The 19,835-nt window shown below is 37.5% G+C and overlaps 1 protein-coding gene across 3 annotated transcripts in view; it reads right to left on the minus strand.

The window, feature by feature from the left end:
• DNAJC1 (DnaJ heat shock protein family (Hsp40) member C1) overlaps positions 1–19,835 on the minus strand; it is a 202,022-nt gene that overhangs the window by 10,241 nt on the left and 171,946 nt on the right. The window contains exon 11 of one of the 3 annotated variants that reach the window (XM_073801646.1): positions 11,490–11,666. The exons of the other annotated variants lie outside the window; for them this stretch is intronic. Coding sequence (XP_073657747.1) covers positions 11,505–11,666 — 162 coding nt within the window. The 3' untranslated portion in view covers positions 11,490–11,504. Of the gene's footprint in view, positions 1–11,489; positions 11,667–19,835 lie in introns of those variants that run through there. 3 annotated transcript variants of the gene reach the window in all.

Genomic DNA, 19,835 nt, shown 5'->3' on the forward strand with positions numbered 1-19,835 from the left:
TTTTGGCTATTATAAATAATGCTGCTATAAACATTCGTGTATAAGTTTTTGTGTGGGCATATGTTTTCGTTTCTCTTGGGTATATACCTAGGAGTGGAACTGAGGAGTTATATGGTAGCCGTGTTTAACTTTTTGAGGAACTGTCGTACTGTTTTCCAATATGGCTGCAACATTTTACATTCACATCAGCAGTATATGAGTCTTCTGATTTCTTTACATCTTTCCTAAAACTTGTTATTACCCAACTTTTTGTATTATCCCACATCCTAGTGGATGTGAAGTGGTATCTTGTGGTTTTAATTTGCATTTCCCAAATGACTAGTGATACTGAACATTTTTTTTCATGTTTATTGGCTATTTGTATATCTTCTTTGGATAAATGTGTATTCAGATCCTTTGCTCATTTTTTATTTGGGTGATTTGTCTTTACCATTGAGTTGTAAGGGCTCTTTATATATTCTGGATACAAGTCCTTCATCAAATAAATGATTTGCAAATATTTTCTCCCATTCTGTGGGTTGTCTTTTCCCGCTTAGTGGTGTCCTGTGAAGCACAAAAGTTTTAAATTTTGATGACATACACATTTTTTTTCTTTCTTTCTTTTTTTTTTTTTAGTTGCTTGGACTTTTGGTGTCCTATCTAAGAATCCTTTTGCCAAATTCAAGGTCATGAAGATTTACCCTTCTGTTTTCTTCTAAGAGTTTTATAGTTTTAGCTCTTACATTTAGGGGAATATTGCAATCTTAACAATGTTAAATCTTCTGATCCATGAACAGGAGATATTTTTCCACTTATTTTGATCTTCTTCAATTTCTTTCAACAATGTTTTGTAGTTTTTAAAGTTTGTATTTTTTGTTAAATTTATTCCCAAGTATTTTATTCTTTTTGATGCTATTGTGAGTGCAATTATTTTCTTTATTTCATTTTCAGGTTGTTCATTGTAGGTATATAAAACTAAAACATTTTTGTATATTTATGTTTACTGCAATCTTGATGTACTAATTCCAATAGTTTTTTAGTTAATTACTTAGTATTTTGTATACATAAAATCATGTCATTAGCAAATAGGGACAGTTTACTTCTTCCTTTTCAATCTTATTTCTTTTTCTCAGCTAACAGCCCTGGCTAGAACCTCATATAATGTTGAATAGAAGTGGTGAGAGCAGACATTATTGTCTTGTTCTTTATCTTAGCAGGAAAACATCCCCTCTTTCACCAATAAGCATGATATTAACTGTGGGATTTTAGTAGATGTTCTTTATCAGGTTGAGGCACTTCCCTCTTATTCCTAATTTGTTGAGTGTTTCTATCATGGAAGGATGTTGGATTTGTTAAAGGCTCCTATTGAGATGATCTTGTTTTTTAACTCTATTGATATGATTAATTTACATTAATTGATTTGCAGATATTGAATCAACTTTGCATTCTTGGGATAAAACCCACTTGATTAGGGTATATAATTATTTTTATAAGTTACTGGATTTGGTTCGCTGTATTTTGTTGAGAATTTTTGCATCCATATTCATATGAACTATTAGTATGTAGTTTTCTTCTCATGTCTTTGGTTTGGTATTAGAGTAATACTGGCTTCACAAAATGTGTTGGGAAGTATTCATCCTTTTCTATTTTGGGGAAGATTTGTGAAGTTTTGGTATTCATTCTTCTTTAAATGTTTGGTAGAGTTCAGCAATGAAGCCATCTGAGCCTGGGCTTTTCTTTTTCCTTTTTTTTTTTTTTTTTTTTGCAGTACACGGGCCTCTCACTGTTGTGGCCTCTCCCGTTGCGTAGCACAGGCTCCGGACGCGCAGGCTCAGCGGCCATGGCTCACGGGCCCAGCCGCTCCGCGGCATGTGGGATCTTCCCAGACCGGGGCACGAACCCGCATCCCCTGCATCGGCAGGTGAACTCTCAACTACTGCGCCACCAGGGAAGCCCTGGGCTTTTCTTTTTGAATAGTTTTTTTTTTTTTTAATTACTAGTTCGATCTCTTCACTTGTTATAGGCCTATTTCGATTGTCTATTTCTTCTAAACTTGATTCAGTTTTAGTAGTTTATGTCTTTCTAGGAATTTGTTCATTTCATTTATATCTATTAGAAAAACAGGTATCTAACTTCTTGGCATACATTTGTTCACAGTATTCCTTTACAGTCCTTTTTATTTCTGTAAGGCTGGTAGTGATCTCCTTTTTCATTTCTGACTGTATTGAGTCCTTTTTCTTTTTGGTCAGCCTAGTTAAATGTCTGTCAATTTTATTGATATTTTCAAAGAATCAGCTTTTGGATTCATTGACTTTTCTCTATTTCTTTTCTAGTCTTATTTCATTCATTTCTGCTCTACTTTTTTATTTCCTTTCTTCTCCTTCCTTTAAGTTTAGGTTGTCATTTTCCCATTGTCTTAATGTGGAAGATTGAATTATTGGTTTGAGGCCTTCTTTCTTAATAAAGGCATTTACAGCTATAAATTTCCCTCTACGAATTACATTAGCTGAATTTCTTAAATTTTGGTGTGTTGTGTCTTCATTTTTCATTTGTCTTTAAGAATTTTTATTCCCCTTGGAATTTCTTCTTTGATTCATTTGTTGTTTAGGAGTCTGCGGTTTAATTTAGACATATTTGTTGATTTTCCCAATTTCTTCCCTGACACTGATTTCTAATCTCATTCCTTTGGGATCAGAGAATATACTTGTATTATTTCTATCCTTTTAAACTTATTGAGGTTGTTTGATGGCCTAGCACATGGTCTATCTTGGAATATATTTCAGTTTACTTGAAGAATGTATATTCTGTTTTTGTTGGATGAGGTGTTATAGAGATGTCTGTTAGGTCTAGCTGGTTTATTATCATTCCATTTTTCCTTGTTAATCTTCTGTCTAGTTGTTTTATCCATTATTGAAAAGTGGAGGCATTGAGGTTTCCAACTCTTATTGTTGAATCATCTGTTTCTCTTTTCATCCATCTCAATTTTTGCTAAAAGTATTCTGGTGCTCTGTTATTAGATGCACATGATTTTCACTGTTATATTTTCCTGGACTGGCCTTTTAATTATTATAAAATGTTCCTCTTTATCTCTAGTAATTTTTTTGTTTTAAAGTCTACTTAATCTAATATTCGTATAGCCACTCCAGCTTTCTTACAATTGCTATTTGCATGATTATCTTTTTTCTATCCTTTTACTTTCATTTTATTTCTATTTGTGAATCTAAAGTGTGTCTCCCATAGACCACATAGAGATGAATCATGATTTTTTTTATCGTGTCGGATAATCTCTCTTTTGATTGGATTGTTTAATCCATTCACATTTAGTGTTGTTGATATAGTTGAATTTGATTTCTTTTAACTTTTAATGTCTTTTTTGTTCCTCTATTCCTCTATTATTGTTTTCTTTTGCATAAGTGAGTATTTTCTAATGTAGCATTTTAATTAATGATTTTGTTTTTTGTTTTTTTTTACTATATTGAGTTTTGTTTTTTTTAAGAGGTTGCTCTAGGGTTTACCATATACATGACAGTCAGCTTCAGATTTATACTACCTTAATTCCAGTGATATACAGAAATGTTACTTCAGTATAGCTCTATCCCTTGGCCCCCGACCCCAGCCCCAACCCCAACCATTTTTTGGCCATGCTGCGTGTCTTGTGGGATCTTAGGTCCCTGACCAGGGATTGAACCCAGGCCCTCGGAAGTGAAAGCATGGAGTCCTAACCACTGGACTGCCAGGGAATTCCCTAGCGCTATTCCCTTTACCCCCATACTGTAGTACGGCCATTATACATATTGTATCTATTCATGTTACAAACTCAGTAATATTCTTATAATTACTACTTTACCATCTGTAATGGTTTACTCAGCCCCATACAGCTTTGCTCCCACTCACCTCCTTTGTGCTGTTATTGGCAAATATATTAGACAAATACTACCTTTCTATATATTACAGGTCTGACAGTAACATATATCTATTATTTGATACAACTGCTTTCTAAATCAGTTAAGAAGAAAACATTTATTAATACTGTCTTTCATAATTACCTTATTATCTTCACTGGTGTTCTTTTTCATGTGGATTCAAATTACAATCTGGGGTCACTTGTTTTCAGATTGAAGAACTTCAGTTTTTGTTATCTTGAAAATGTTTTATTTTGCATTCATTTTGATAAATAGCTTTGCTGGATGTAGGATTTCTGGTTGGCAAGTTTTTCTTTGAGTACTCTGAATATGTTATTCCACTGTCCTGGCCTACGTGGTTTATGCTGAGAAGTAAGCTGTTAATCGTATTGGTGTGTGTGTGTGTGGGGGGGTTCCCTGTTAGTCACAAGTCACTTCTCGCTGCCTTCAAGGTTTTCTCCTTATTTTTTACTTTCAGCATTTTTATTATGATGCATCCTTTGTGGATATCTTTGAGCTTATCCGACTCAGAATTCAGCATGTTTCCTGATGTATATAGGTTAGCTTTTTTCAATGTATTTGGGAAATTTTCACCCACCATTCTTTGGATTTTTTTTCCCCTCCTTTCTCTCTCTCCTCTCCTAACTCCCATTATGTGTATGTTGGTGTGCTTAATGGTGTCTCATTTTTCTCTGAGGCTCTGTTCACTTCCTCTTTTGTTTTTCTCTCTGTTCTTCAGCTTGAATACTCTCTGTGGAGCATCTCTAGTGAATTTATTTATTTATCTCTGGCCGTGTTGGGTCTTTGTTGCTGTGTGCGGGCTTTCTCTGGCTGTGGTGAGCAGGGGCTACTCTTCATTGTGGTGTGCAGGCTTCTCTCGTTGCAGAGCACAGGCTCTAGGCACGCGGGCTTCAGTAGTTGTGGCACGCGGGATGTAGACCGCAGGCTCAGTAGTTGTGGCACACGGGCTTAGTTGCTCTGCGTCATGTGGGATCTTCCCGGACCAGGGCTTGAACCCTGCATTGTCCCCTGCATTGGCAGGCAGACTCTTAACCACTGTGCCACCAGGGAAGTCCTTTAGTGAATTTTTTTTTTTTTTTTTTTTTTTTTGCGGTAAGTGGGCCTCTCACTGTTGTGGCCTCTCCCGTTGTGGAGCACAGGCTCCGGACGCGCAGGCTCAGCGGCCATGGCTCACGGGCCCAGCCGCTCCACGGCATGTGGGATCTTCCCGGATCGGGGCACGAACCCGCGTCCCCTGCATCGGCAGGCGGAGTCTCAACCACTGCGCCACCAGGGAAGCCCGAATTTTTAAAATTTCAATTATTGTACTTTTTAACTCCAGAATTTCCACTTGGTTCTTTTCTTTCTTTTAAAATAATTTCTATCTCTTTATTGATATTATTTGTCTGATGCAACACTGTCATTATATCTTCCCTTGTTTCTTTCATCATCCTTTCCTTCAGTTCTGTGAACATATTTACAAGGGTTACTTTGAAGTCTTTTTCTGTGAAATCTGACATTTGGTCACTCTTATACGGCAGCTTCTGTTGCCTTCTGTTTTTCTAATGTACGGGTCATATTTTCCTGTTTCTTTTCATGGCTCATTATTTTTGTTCAAAACTGAACATTTAGATAATATATTGCAGCAATTCTGGTTAGTGATTTTTCTCTCGCCACACCCTTCCCCAAGTTAGGGTCTGTCATTGTTATTTGCATGCTTGTTTAATGGATGGCTGGATTTAGCGAAGCCTATGCCCCTCTGCCCCCTACAGCATTAAGCCTCTGATGTCGCTCCTCAGGTACTGCAGGTATGGGTATCCCCAGTCATCTTGGGATGCTAGTGGTATCTGTAGGACTCTCTTCCTCTCTTTACCTAACCACACCCATTAATAAACTACATTAACTGCTGGCTGACGCTTTATTGTTTACAAAATGCCCCAGGGTATAAACTGCTCTACAATCACATCAAATCAAATTGGGGCTTCTTTGAAGGAATGGTTTCTGAAGGCAATGTGTAATATTTATTCTGACTCCTGGAGGACTCCTCCTAGAGAAGGAGTTATTATCCATGAGTTGGTTTGAGAATCCATGGTTAGTTATTCCTTGTACTGACAGAGGATTCTGAATACAGTACATGTCTTCCTTAGCTTATGATGGAGTTACAGCCCAATAAAGTTTCAACAAGTTTCAGTGAGTTGAAAATGCTTACAATACACCTAGCCTACTGAACATCATAGCTTTTAGCCTAGCCTGCCTTAAACATGCTCAGAACACTTACATTAGCCTAAAACTTGACAAAGTCATATAACACAAAGCCTATTTTATAATAAAGTATTGAATATCTCACATAACTTACTGAATACTGTACAGAAAGTGGAAAAAAGGATGGTTGTAAGTGTGTCAGTTGTTCACCCTCATAATCGCTTGGCTGAGTGGGAGCTGCAGCTGCTGCCGCTGCCCAGCATCACGAGGAGTATGTACTGCATACGACTAACCCAGGAAAAGACCAAAATTCAGAATTCAAAGTATGGTTTCTACTGAAGGTGTATTGCTTTCGCACCATCATAAAGTTGAAAAATAGTTAAGTTGAACCACTGTAAGTAGGGGACCATCTGCATATGTCACAATCTGGCCTATCCATACCACACAAAACAAATAGCTGCTATAATCTGAGTCTTTCAGATTCTCAGTTCTAAATAATAAAACGAATGGGATGTCACTATAGTCACCTTTGAGCCAAACTTTTCTCTCACTTAAAAAGGCAACTTAGAACCTATAAGAAAGAAGCAAAAAGCACAACTGGTCAACTTTCCAATTCTATGTAGTCCAAGATTTATTTTAATGTTCTATCCTCTTTGCCAAGTCCATATCTCCTGGTGCCATGAGATGGTTGTATAACAATGATAACTCTAAGTGATCCTTTTTTTCTTGAGAATTTCTCTTCTTTTCATTAGTTTCCATCTCAGGAGAAGGCATGTATATGGCAAAATAGTTCTGTTTTGGGGGCAAATTTGGCATCCTCAGCAGATCATTTATTATTCTAGGCAGATTAAGAAGTTTCCAAATAAGTGACAGTCTAATAATAAAGCTCACTGTCCAGGGTGTCTCTGAGTATGGCAGTATGCCACTTCAGGAAAGGAAAGTCATCCTTCAGTGAGCATTGGTCACCACCAATTCTATTTCTTTCCTATAGATCTAGATAACTTCAATTACATGGGTGTCAGTTTGCTTTTTTTTTTTAAAGGTATAATTGACAAATAAGATTGTAAGATATTTAAAGCGAACAACATGATGATATATGTATACATTTAAAAGGATTCCCCCTATTAAGTTAATTAACATATCGATCACCTCATATATTCACTTTTGTTGTTGAGAACATTTCAGTTCTCTCTTAGCAAACTTCAATTCTATAATACAGTGTTGTCAACTGTAGTCACTATGTTATACATTAGATCCTCAAACCTTATTCAACTTATAACTGAAAGTTTGTACCTTTTTACCAACCTCTCCCTATCTCCCCCATCTCCTAGTCCTGGCAACCACTTTTCTACAATTTTTCTATGAAGCTTTACTTTTTTTTTGGCTGAATAATACTCCATTTTGTGTGTGTGTGTGTGTGTGTGTGTGTATAAACACATTTTCTGTATACATCCAGCAGTTGATGGACACTTAAGTTGTTTCCATACACTGGCTGTGGTGAATATTGTTGCTATGAAATTGGGAGTGCAGATATCTCTTGGAGATAATGATTTTGTTGCCTTTGGATATATACCCAGAAGTGGGATTACTGGATCATATAGTAGTACTATTTTTAATTTCTTGAGGAACCTTCATACTGTTTTCCATCGTGGCTGTACAAGTTTACGTTCCCACCAAAAGTCTACAAGGGTTTTCTTTTCTCCACATCCTCACCAGCATGTTATCTCGTCTTTTTCATAACAGATATCCTAACAGGTTTGAGGTGATATCTCATTGTGGTTTTGATTTGCATTTCCTTGATGATTACTGATGTTGAACATCTTTTCATATACTTGGCCATTTATAGGTCTTCTTTGGAAAAAACGTCTATTTAGCTCTTTTGCCCATTTTAAAATTGAATTTTTTTTTTTTGGTATTGTGTTGTGTGAGATCCTTATATATTTTGGATATTAACCCCTTATTGGATGTGTCCTTTGCAAGTGTTTTCTCCCATTCCATAGGTTTTCATTTTGTTGATGGTTCCCTCGCTGTGCGGAAGCTTTTTAGTTTGATGTAGTCCCACTTATTTTTGCTTTTGTTACCTTTGCTTTTGGTGTCAAATCCAAAAAAATCAACACCAAGACTAATGTCAAGGGGCTTACTCCCTATATTTTCTGCTAGTTTTATGGTTTCAGGTCTCAGGTTCAAGTCTTTAATCCATTTTGAGTTAGTTTTTGCGTACAGTACAAGATAGAAGCCTGGTTTTATTCTTTTACGTGTGGCTGTCCAGTTTTCCCAACACCATTTATTGAAGAGACTATCCTTTTCTCATTGTATATTCTTGGCTTTGTCAAAAATTAGTTGCCTGTACTAGTAAAATAAACCAGTGGATTTATTTCTGGTCTCTCTATTCTGTTTTTAATGCCAGTACCATACTGTTTTGATTACTATCACTTTAAAAGTTGAAATCAGAAATGTGATCCCTCCAGGTTGTTCTTCCTTCTCAAGATTGCTTTGGCTATTTGGGATCTTTTGTGGTTCCATACACATTTTCAGACTGTTTATTTCAGTGAAAAATGCCATTCGAATTTTGAGAGCGTTTACACTGGATCTGTAGATTGCTTTGGGTGGTATGGACATTCTAACAATATTAAATTCTTCCAGTCATGAACACAAAATATCTTTCCATTTATTTGTGTCTCATTCAATTTCTTTCGTGAGTGTCTTGAGAGTTTTCAGTGTATAGATCATTCATCCTCTTGGTTAAATGTAAAACTAGCACTTTATTCTTTCTGATGCTATTGTAAATGGAATTAATTTCTCTTTTTGACAGTTTGTTGTTGGTGTACAGAGTTACAACTGATTTCTGTATACTGATCTTGTAGCTTACGATTTTACTGAAATAGTTCATTAATTCTAACAGTTTCGGTGGAGTCTTTAGGGTTCTCTATATGTAATATCATGTCATCTGCAAATAGAGATGACATTGGAGGTGACATATTCATCACCAAATTTATTTCTCTCTGATAGATCTAGATGACTTGGATAACATGGGTGCCAATTTAGTCATGAATGTTTAGTATTACTTCTCACCTATTCTATAATGAATTTTTCAGTTACTCATTCTGCTTTTATATCATGTGCAATTGTAGAAGGTATGGGCTCTGTCTGGCTTAATGGAGATTTATGACTTTTTTCTAGCCTCCTTTTGGGAGAAGACCTATAGGTCCATATAGACAAGACTTCTCTTCTTCCTCAGTATGTGAACAAATAATATTGTGGGCTACTGGCTTAGGTGGGCTTTTGGATAACACTACCCACATGTGTATTAATAGTTACACGGATTGTAGAATTGTAGGGAAATTTGTTTCATCATGTTCTGATTCCAAGCAGAAAATACTTTTATAATTCTTCTTCTTAATGTAGTTATACCTAAAGCTATCTTTAAAATTCTTATGAAATGGGGGCTCTATGAGCAAATCTGGGATATATAGGTTAGGGTGGAGTGAATGAAAGAAACCTAAAATAGGTTTCATTCCTTCCAGTGAAAACACTGATGAAAGTAACAGAAAATTAATTAACAAAATGAAAACTGTATTCCATAGGGTGCAGTTAGGGTCGGTGGACAGTTACATAGTGGCACATTTCTACTCAACATACAGAAGAGTTTTCCATTTTTCTGAGCTATATAAAGTGTATACTCATATTCCTGGCATCCTCAGATAACTCAGAAAATAAATGTTGGCTATTAGTGATAACCTCAAGTCATATTTTTCAAATTCTGGCTGACTTAATGATATTTTAAGTATTCTAATAATAAAAATTATGTAACTGTGAAGTTCATTACAGTTGGACCCTGAGTAACACAGGTTTGAACTGAGCAGATCCACTTACGTGTTTTTTTTTTTCAATAAATATGTACTAAACTACTACACAATCCACTGCTGGTTGGATCTGAGGAGGCAGAACTATGGATACACAGTTGACTGTAAAGTTATATGTGGATTTTCAACTGTGCGGGGGACTGGTGCCCCTAACTGTCATGTTGTTCAGGGATCAACTGTATTTTCATTCAGTTGTATTTAATTTTGGCCAACTTTCTGTTGAATCTAGCACTCGTTATAACCAGGAGCTACTGTAGTTTTCAAATAAAAACGGCACTCTGTTACCTGAACATTAAATAAACCACCTGAAAAATGTTTCCAGCTGGTAGAGAGCAGTGCTGTTCATTCTTATTATTTCTCCAATGTCTTTAAATTTTTCTCTGGATCCTCTGTCTGGATAGAAAATACAAGAAATAATAATAGTGTACATCTTAATCATTGACAAAGAGGGCCTTCCATTAACTTCCTGATCACCTCTGTAAGTAATGTAGATGGCCAATTACTGGGAGAAAATACTTATGCCAACAGACAATAGTGTAGTTTTGCAGATATTTTTAGTCTATCAGCAAGATATTGCAACAAGCCAACATACATTCACCCACTTTCCTCTTTTTTAAATGGGTTACCCAAATTTTTAGCACAAGGAAGCAATTTTACATTGCATTAGCACATTAGCATCTGCTCAAGGGTCACCATCTATTGACTCGCTGCATCTCTAAGCTATACATAAGACAGAGTTAAGCAAATAATTCAGGGTAATAAAAGAAATCCCACCATAAAGTACGATGCTATCCCCAGACCACAGATTATACTGTGAGAAACCAGTTCCTTCATGAATAAAACATCCATGGTATTCAAAGTGAATATCACTGTAACTAGTAAATTAGATCTAGACTTTAAAGTGGATACTGTCCTCTTGGTAAGATACAGGGTTCTGATGAGTGAGTACAAATTACAAACTCAATATATTAGTAATATAGGACACTAAATAAGATCCAGGAGAAAACATATAAGAATGGTAAATGGGAGATATATATAGAAAAATTTTCATGCAATCTGCAAGTATGCTTTGCTTGAATGAATCACTGAGGAAATGAACAAGTGTTCAGTTAGAGCTTAACGAAATGCTGAATATTTCTGTGGTTCAAATATTCAAAGGAAAGCAACTGCTTTTGGAGCTCTCTGGAGTTCCAGCCCCATGGACTGGCCAGTGTCTTGGGACATGAAATACCTTGCTCTCAAATTTATCCTCCTTTGGCCCAGAACCTCAGAAAACCAAGAGATTTCACTTTGAAGATGATATTTGATCTAGGGCATGGCTGACAAAGAATAGTGCTGTCCTACACACAGGGTTAAGGTGTAAAAATCAAGTCTTTGCTGAACTAAGAGGACAGTGTGGCTTAAATAAGAGTCAAACAATCTGGGTTCTAGTTCCAGGCTGCCATTAACTAGCTCTGTGGCCTTGAACTTTTTTTTTTTTTTTTTTTTTTTGCGGTACGCGGGCCTCTCACTGTTGTGGCCTCTCCCGTTGCGGAGCACAGGCTCTGGATGCGCAGGCTCAGCGGCCATGGCTCACGGGCCCAGCCACTCCACGGCATGTGGGATCTTCCCGGACCGGGGCACGAATCCGTGTCCCCTGCATCAGCAGGTGGACTCTCAACCACTGCGCCACCAGGGAAGCCCATGGCCTTGAACTTCTATTTCTTTCTAGAACGCACATCTGTAATAAGTGATTATTATAGTGATTTACAGTTGTGTAATGGTTCATAATAACAAAGTATTTTCATGACGCTATCACATTTCACCTGCCAGATACCCCGTGAAATTCATATCACAGGCGAAGAAACTGAAGCTCAGAGTGACATGGGGACCTACAAAATCACACAGCCCATAAAATGGTAGCATAGGACACCAAAGCCAGGTTTTCTTTTAAATTCTGTTCTCTTTCCACTTTACTTCTTTATCCGTAAAACAAAAGATTGCATTAATGGTTTCTTTTTAAATCAAATATTCTGTGATTCACTAGATGTGACATTATTTTAGTATTATTATTTTTTTGGCTGCACCACGTGGCACGTGGAATCTTATTTCCCCAACCAGGGACTGAACCCGGGCCCTCTGCAGTGAGAGTGCGGAGTCCTAACCACTGGACTGCCAGGGAATTCCCTAGATGTGGTATTATTAATGAACTATCTTTCAATTTAGGTGAATTACCAAAGATTTATTAAGTATTGACTTAGCATATCACAATACTGAGAACAGTGGTGTATGTATAAGACCTAGTCTTATCCACCTCAAGGAGCTTCCAACGTGGTTATTCCCTTGCATACTCATTCAACAGATTTCCAATTAATTAGGACTGTGCTTATAAGAAAGAAAATCATTGTTTACTGCTTTAAAAGTTTTTTACTTCTAAATCAATGTTGGCTAAAGTAAGGAAAGAGCAATCCAAAACAGGCTTGTGTACTGACAGTTTGGGAGTCTGGCCTCACCTCTCATGAAGGCCAATTCTGTACTACTTTACCCGAGTTACTGCCAATCACCAACTAGGTGAATTCAGTAAAGATTCAAGCCCTTTGTACTTTGATTTCCCCAGTGTGTGTCACAGAGATCTGTTGGTGATACCTGTCACCCTATTGATGTATAAACAGGCTGGGTGGATATCTTGTTTCTCTCTCTCCACTATTCTGTTTGCCCCTCCTTAAGCTGTGTCCTCTGTGGAAGAAGACAACTGAACCAGATAAAAGAAGGACATTCTCTGGACAAGGGTCTGCAAGTAGTTGTTATTACTTTGCTAGAACATTCAAATTAGCCCTCAAGGCCCTTTGATGGGGGAATATAGACAAGCAAAAATATTAATAGATGGCTCTAGAATTCTACTAGTAAAGCTGTTTTCGGTGAGGGGATGGTCTGGCAAGTGTTTCAGTAGAGGCTGAATGTTCCTACTGCCCTCCCGGCCTAGCTGTCGGCTGTCAAGTACCTTACTGTTTTGATTACCATAGCTTAATAACATATTTTGAAAACAGGACATGTGATGCCTCCAAGCTTTGTTCTCTATCCAGATTGTTCTGGCTATTTGGGGGTCCATTGTGGTTCCATACAAATTTTAGGATTTTTTTTCTATTTCTGTAAATCAGTAAAGCTTTTATAATAAAAAAAAAATTAAAAAGAACGAGGTAGGCCTATATATACTGACATGGAAAGATACAAAATATTTTTTCTTTAGATTTTTAAAAGTAGTTTTAAAAATCAAGGTAATACATGCACACAGCTTTAAAAAAAAGAAAGTCAGTTTACAACCAGGGCTTCTGATGAAAAGCCATGTACCCTACACCCAGAACATGCATTTCTGTTCACAGTCTTTTTTTGAAATTTTAAAATATTTTTTCTGAGCATTGTTTTTTTAACCATTAAAAAAAATTGAAGTATAAATTTACAATGTTGTGTTGGTTTCGGGTGTACAGCAAAGTGACCTGGTTACACACACACACACACACACACACACACACTTTTCAGATTCTTTTCCATTATAGGTTATTACAGGATATTGAATATAGTTCCCTGTGCTATACAGTAGGTCCTTGTTGGTTATTTTATATATAGTAGTGTGTATATGTTAATCCCAAGCTCCTAATTTATCTCCCCCCTGCCATTTCCTTTGGTAACCATGAGTTTGTTATCTATGTCTGTGAGTCTGTTTCTGTTTTGTAAATAACTTCATTTATACAATTTTTTAAGATTCCACATATAAGTGATATATGATATTTGTCTTTCTCTGACTTACTTCACTAGTATGATAATCTTTAGGCTCATCCATGTTGCTGCAGATGGCATTATTTCATTCTTTTTCATGGCTGGTAACATTCCATTGTGTTCATATACCACATCTTTATCTATTCATCTGTCAATGGACACTTAGGTTGCTTCCATGTCTTGGCTATTGTAAACAGTGCTGCTATGAACACTGGGGTGCATGTATCTTTTCGAATTAGAGTTTTTGTCAGTTCTGGATATATGCCCAGGAGTGGGACTGCTGGATCGTATGGTAGCTCTATTTTTAGTTTTTTAAGGAACCTCCATACTGTTCTCCATAGTGGCTGCACCAATTTACATTCCCACCAGCAGTGTAGGAGGGTTCCCTTTTCTCCACACTCTCTCCAGCATTTTTATTATTTGTAGAGTTTTTAATGATGGCCATTCTGACCAGTGTGAGGTGATACCTCATTGTAGTTTTGATTTGCATTTCTCTAATAATTAGTGATACTGAGTGTCTTTTCATGTGCCTGTTGGCCATCTGTATGTTCACAGTTCTTCTGATGCTTACAAGTACACATAATTAACTAACAGGCTTTTGGTATATTATATCCTGAATTCAGCCTCTTTTTCCCACCTCTACCAATAAGCCCTGGTCCAAACCACCACTGTCTTTTGCAGGGACAACTGAAATAGCCTCTTACTTGGCCTGCCTTCCTGCTCCCACACTTGCCCTGCCACAGCATCTTCTCCACAGAGAAGTCAGAATGACCCTTTTAGATCTTGCACTCCTTTGCTCAAAATCTGGTGCTTTCCTGTCTCACTCAGAGTAAAATCCAAAATCTTTACCTTGACCAAGGAGGTCCTAGGTGTTCTGGTCCTCCACTATCTCTTGGCCTCATCTTCTGTAATCCCCCCTGCTCACTCCTCGTCAGCCGTATTGACCTCTTTGCTGGACTCTGCACACCCAAAGCAGGCTCTTGCCTCAAAGCCTTTGCAACTGCTGTTCTCTCCACCTGGAACGCTTTCTCAGACAACCTCGCTCCCTCAGTTGCTTTGTGCCTCTGCTCAAATGTTACCTCTTCGAGAGGACTTTCCTCAGAATCCCACTTGAAATTGCACTCCCTAGGTTAGGTCTCTAACCTCTTACTCTGCTTTATTTTTCTTCATGGAGCTTGTCACTGTTTACAATTTTTATTTTACTCCGTATGTTCGTGTTCTTTCCATTGTGCTTCCCTGCCATTCTTTAGGGCAACTGTCTTTGCCTGCATGGTCGCAGCTGAGCGGCAGGCAAATTGGTACTCCAGTTCAGTGGGAGGGAAGAGTGAGCAAGAGCTCCTAGAGACACACATTACTTCAGTTATGTCCCTCTGAGAAGAAATTAGTAACCTAGCCATAGCAGAGCTTGGAGGGCTTGGAAGTGCAGTGTTGCTGGGCAAATGTGTGCCTGCCTTCTCTATTACTAGAAAAGGGGATAACGTATTTTGATGGACAACTTGCCATAGTCTTCCACAATCTGTTGATTTTAAAAATTGAAAAACCATCTGAAAGTATATAAAATGTTTAAAATATAGCCATTATGTAAGATCTTACATAACTGTGATATGGTAAACATTACTCACTGTAGAGGTAAGTACTGCACTGTGATCGCACTTCTTGTGTCACTTAAAGGAGAATGTTCTCAGTGTCAGAATCTTTTGCTGTTTCTATCGTTCCACTTTTTTACTGCACAGGCAGATTGCAGTTTCTATAAGTTGAAGGTTTGTGGCAACTCTGTTGACAAAGTCTGTGGGCACCATTCTCCCAGTAGCATCTGCTCATTTTGTGTCTCTGTGTCACATTTTGGTAATTCTCACAATATTTCACACTTTTTCATTATTATTATATTTGTTATGGCGATCTGTGGTCTTTGATGTTACTACTGCAAAAAGATTATGACTCCCTGAAGGCTCAGATGATGGTTAGCATTTTTTTTAGCAATAAACTATCTTTAATTAAGGTATGTATATTTTTTGGACATAATGCTATTGCACACTTAACAGACTACAATATAGTGTAAACCAAAAAATTCATGTAGGTCACTTTATTGTGATATTTGCTTTATTTCGGTGGTCTGGAACTGAAACTGAGGTATGGCTGAACTTAAATTTGGACTATGCCTTTTTTGTATGGTTTTCTGTTGGTGGAGTTTCTAGTTGCCTTTTGTTCACGTGGTTGCTCTCTCACAGTCTTTTGTTCTCCTGCTCCAGCGTGGACTTTCTGCACTCTTCGCCTGCTGTATTGCCGTGGGGTCTCAGGATTTCCATTCACTGGGCTCAGTCCACTATTCCGAGGATTCTGTGTCTTCCTCTTTGGTGACTTATCCCTCATTTGCTGGAGTGTGCAGTCTCAGGAAACTGTCTTAAGAATGAGAGGTCAATACGTGAGGACCCCACGTATTGACCATCATAGCTGGTTGGTCTGTTCTAGATTCAGAACCCTTCTGCCTTGAACTGTGAGGGCAATGTTCTCTTGTCTCCCGGAATCTAGTGCTGCCAAGCAATCTGCTCTCACTCTGACCTGCCTTACTTTGGAGGCTTCTTCTCCTTAGAAGCTTTAAAGATCTTCTGTGTAGTCTCAGTGTTCATGCGTTGTTGGTCTCAGGTGTTTCTTCATCCTGGAAAACTTCATTGTATCATTTATTGAAAAATGCTCTCATGTCTGTTTTCTCTAACTGGAACTCCTTTTAATCAGATTTTGACCTTTTGGACTGATTCCCTGTATTTCTTGTCTTTTTGTTCTACTCTCTAGGAGATTTTCCAGATGATAATTTTCAACCATTCTACTTCATTTATTTGGATACTTATTTTTGTTCTGATTTTTTTCCATAGCACACTTTTTTGTTTTATGAATTCAGTATTTTCTTGACTCTCTAGATCAGGGGTCCCCAACCCCTGATTAGGACCAGCCACACTGCAGGAGGTGAGCAGCGGGCAAGTGAGTGAGGCATCTCACTTCTTCTGACGCTCCCCACCGCTCCCCATTGCTCACATTACTGCCTGAACCATCCCCCCAGCCCCATGTGTGGAAAAACTGTCTTCCACGAAACGGGTCCCTGGTGCCAAAAAGGTTGGGGACCGCTGCTCTAGATGTTAGAAGGTAGGTATAATGAACTAATTCTAGAAGGCTGGTATAACCCTACCTAAAGATATCCAATTAACAAAACACCAAGAATTCTAGAATATTTTTACTTTAAGATATATAAATGCAAGAATCCTAAATAAATTAACAAATCAAATCCAGCTGTTTATTGAAAGAATAATATTATATGACCAAGTAAACTTTATCTTAGAAATACAAAGGGGGACCTTAGTAATATATTCATCCTTATTAGGTCATATGATCATGTCAAGGGATGTTGAAGAAACCACTGTTAAAATTTCACATCTATAAATTAGAATTGGAAAAATTAAAGTGAAGAAAATTTCCCTAGCATAATAATGGATTTCTCATATCAATGACTAATATTAAAATTAATGACCAAACATTAGGTTTTCTTATTAAAATGTTGAGCAAAAAGTCTACATGAATCACTCTTACTATAATATATCTCTGGAATTGTTCGCTAATACACTCAATATAACAGAAGAAAATGGCAAAGTATTATTTGCAGAAGGTAGGACTTCCCTGGTGGCACAGTGGTTAAGAATATGCTTGCCAATGCAGGGGACATAGGTTCGAGCCCTGGTCCAGGAAGATCCCACATGCTGCAGAGCAGCTAAGCCCATGTGCTGCAACTACTGAGCCTGCGCTCTAGAGCCCATGAGCCACAACTACTGAAGCCTGTGCGCCTAGAGCCCATGCTCTGCAACGAGAGAAGCCACCTCACGGAGAAGCCCGTGCACTGCAACAAAGACCCAACAACACAGCCAAAAAAACAACAACAAAAAACGGTAGGACTATCTATCCTCGAATTATAATGAATTAACACAAACTCTATTCGAAATAAGACCAGTAAGTAAGGAGGCAAGTTATAAAAATCAGTGCCATTGCACGTTTCACTTACTTGGTGAGCAATGATGGAAAGAAAACAAACGTTCTGTGTTTATGAGACTATGAGGAAGTGTCCTCTCATACCACCAGGGGCACTGTATAATATTATCACCTCTCTGGAGGCCAATTTTAGAGTCACCAAAGGTTCTAAAAACATCCATAGTCTTGAATCAAGCTTCTCTACTCCTAGGCATACAAGCTAAGGAAACAGATATAAATGGAAAGATGAATGAAGAAAAAAAGGGAAGCAATTTAAGTGACAATCACCTGGGTGCTCCTTAATTATATCCAGACAACATGGAGTATTGTACAGGTGTTTAGAAAGATGACGTGGATCTTTGTTGTGGAAAGAAGCTTATAGCAAAGTGAAAAGGGCAGGATACAGATTAATACTGTTAAAATTATGTAGTCATATGCCTATATAAGAAGACTAAAGTCTGGAATGACATACAACAAAGTGTGTGTGCGTGAGAGAGAGATTTGATAACACATTATTATCATCTATTAATGTCAGATTGAAAACTGATTATTAGATTTTAGTGACTCATCTAGCAAGCAGAATGGTATAAAGGACCCCTTCCTTTTTAAAAATTTAAGTACCCTTGAAGGTCGTGGGGTTGAGCAGGTGGGGGAGCGAGAGGAGCGGAGATGAGGCTGCTCTGGAGAACCGCTGTGGCAGGGAGCCCGATGCAGGGGGTGGCGACAGTTCTTGTCCCCTTTACAGCCTGTGTAGGACTAGTCTGACTCTAAATAAAAGTAATAGCAATGATACATTTGCCCAAATATATACGAGTTAAATTGCTGAATTCTACTCTGGATAAACACAAGGAATGTTATTAGCTTTGTTAAAAAATGAATGCAAAGTCTATTTTAACTGAGATATACCTAAACTGTAACAACTACTTTACTACTGATGAAGTATTTTAAATGTTAATATATGCCTTTCAGCATTATATATACTATATGTTTAGTTCACTGACAAAAGTTTATTTTCTATTGAATAATCTGCTTACATTTTTTGAAACAACTGCCATAATAACATATAAATATTCCCCCAACAGGTATCTCCTCTCTAGTTGTGGCTATATAAAATAAAATTGGGAATTTTATTATTCTCCCTCCTTTTCACCTGCATATGAAATGCTTCTCTAACTACACATCTCACGGTGGCATTAAGCTAATTACAAAAGTCTGTTTGTTTAAATCTATCCACCTATTTTTTGTTTTGCTACCTACCTGGGCCTTTTCCAAGCAGGCAGAACATCTCCAATCAGTCTGTTATCACAACTAGGATGCAGGAGATTAGTGACTATGGAGAGGGGCAGAATCAGTTTACATCCTTACAGGCAAGAGAATGATATTACTGCACAAGCAAGAAATGTGAGGCTTCCTGACCTTAATTTAGAAAACCTGCAGTTAATAATCACACTAAAGTTGGTTTTACATGCCAGACAGGTTTTGTTTCCTGTTTTTAAAATTTGAGTGTTCTTTGTGGTTACCAAAATTATTTGCTAAAAGGCATATATTAACATTTAAAATATCGCATCTATAATAAAGTAAGTCTTACGGTTTAGGTATATCTGAGTTAAAATATACTTTGCTTTTGCATTGATTTTTTTTTACAAAGCTAATAACAAATTCTTTGTATTTATCCGGAGTAGTATTTAGCAATTTAACTAGTGAATTATGACAATTAATACACTGAAAACTCCTTTCTTAATTGAGGAACAAAATGGGTTTTTCACTGTAATCTGTCAACCCAAATAAGGAACATATAGATTCCACCACGGCACACTGTCACCCCTCCCAAAAAGGTCAATTGTTTCTCGAAGGAAAGAGAACTCAGCCTGAAGCTACACATTTAGCAAGGAAAACGGGTCAAAGAACAGATGGTGCAGAGCTGGGGTGAATTGGTACAGGTGATCCGGTCGGTATGTAGAGGTTCCAATAACAGCAAACTCAACTTGGTTTCTTTTTCATAGTGGAACACTTAATGAAAACAAATCTAATTAACACCATACGCCAAAAAAGAAGTATAAGTGATCTTCTAAAGTGTGGTTAGCTTTCACTTAACATTCTACTAAAGGAACTGTATTAGCCAAAC

Source organism: Tursiops truncatus, chromosome 2, assembly GCF_011762595.2.
Source record: "Tursiops truncatus isolate mTurTru1 chromosome 2, mTurTru1.mat.Y, whole genome shotgun sequence".
NCBI classification, from domain to species: Eukaryota; Metazoa; Chordata; class Mammalia; order Artiodactyla; family Delphinidae; genus Tursiops; species Tursiops truncatus.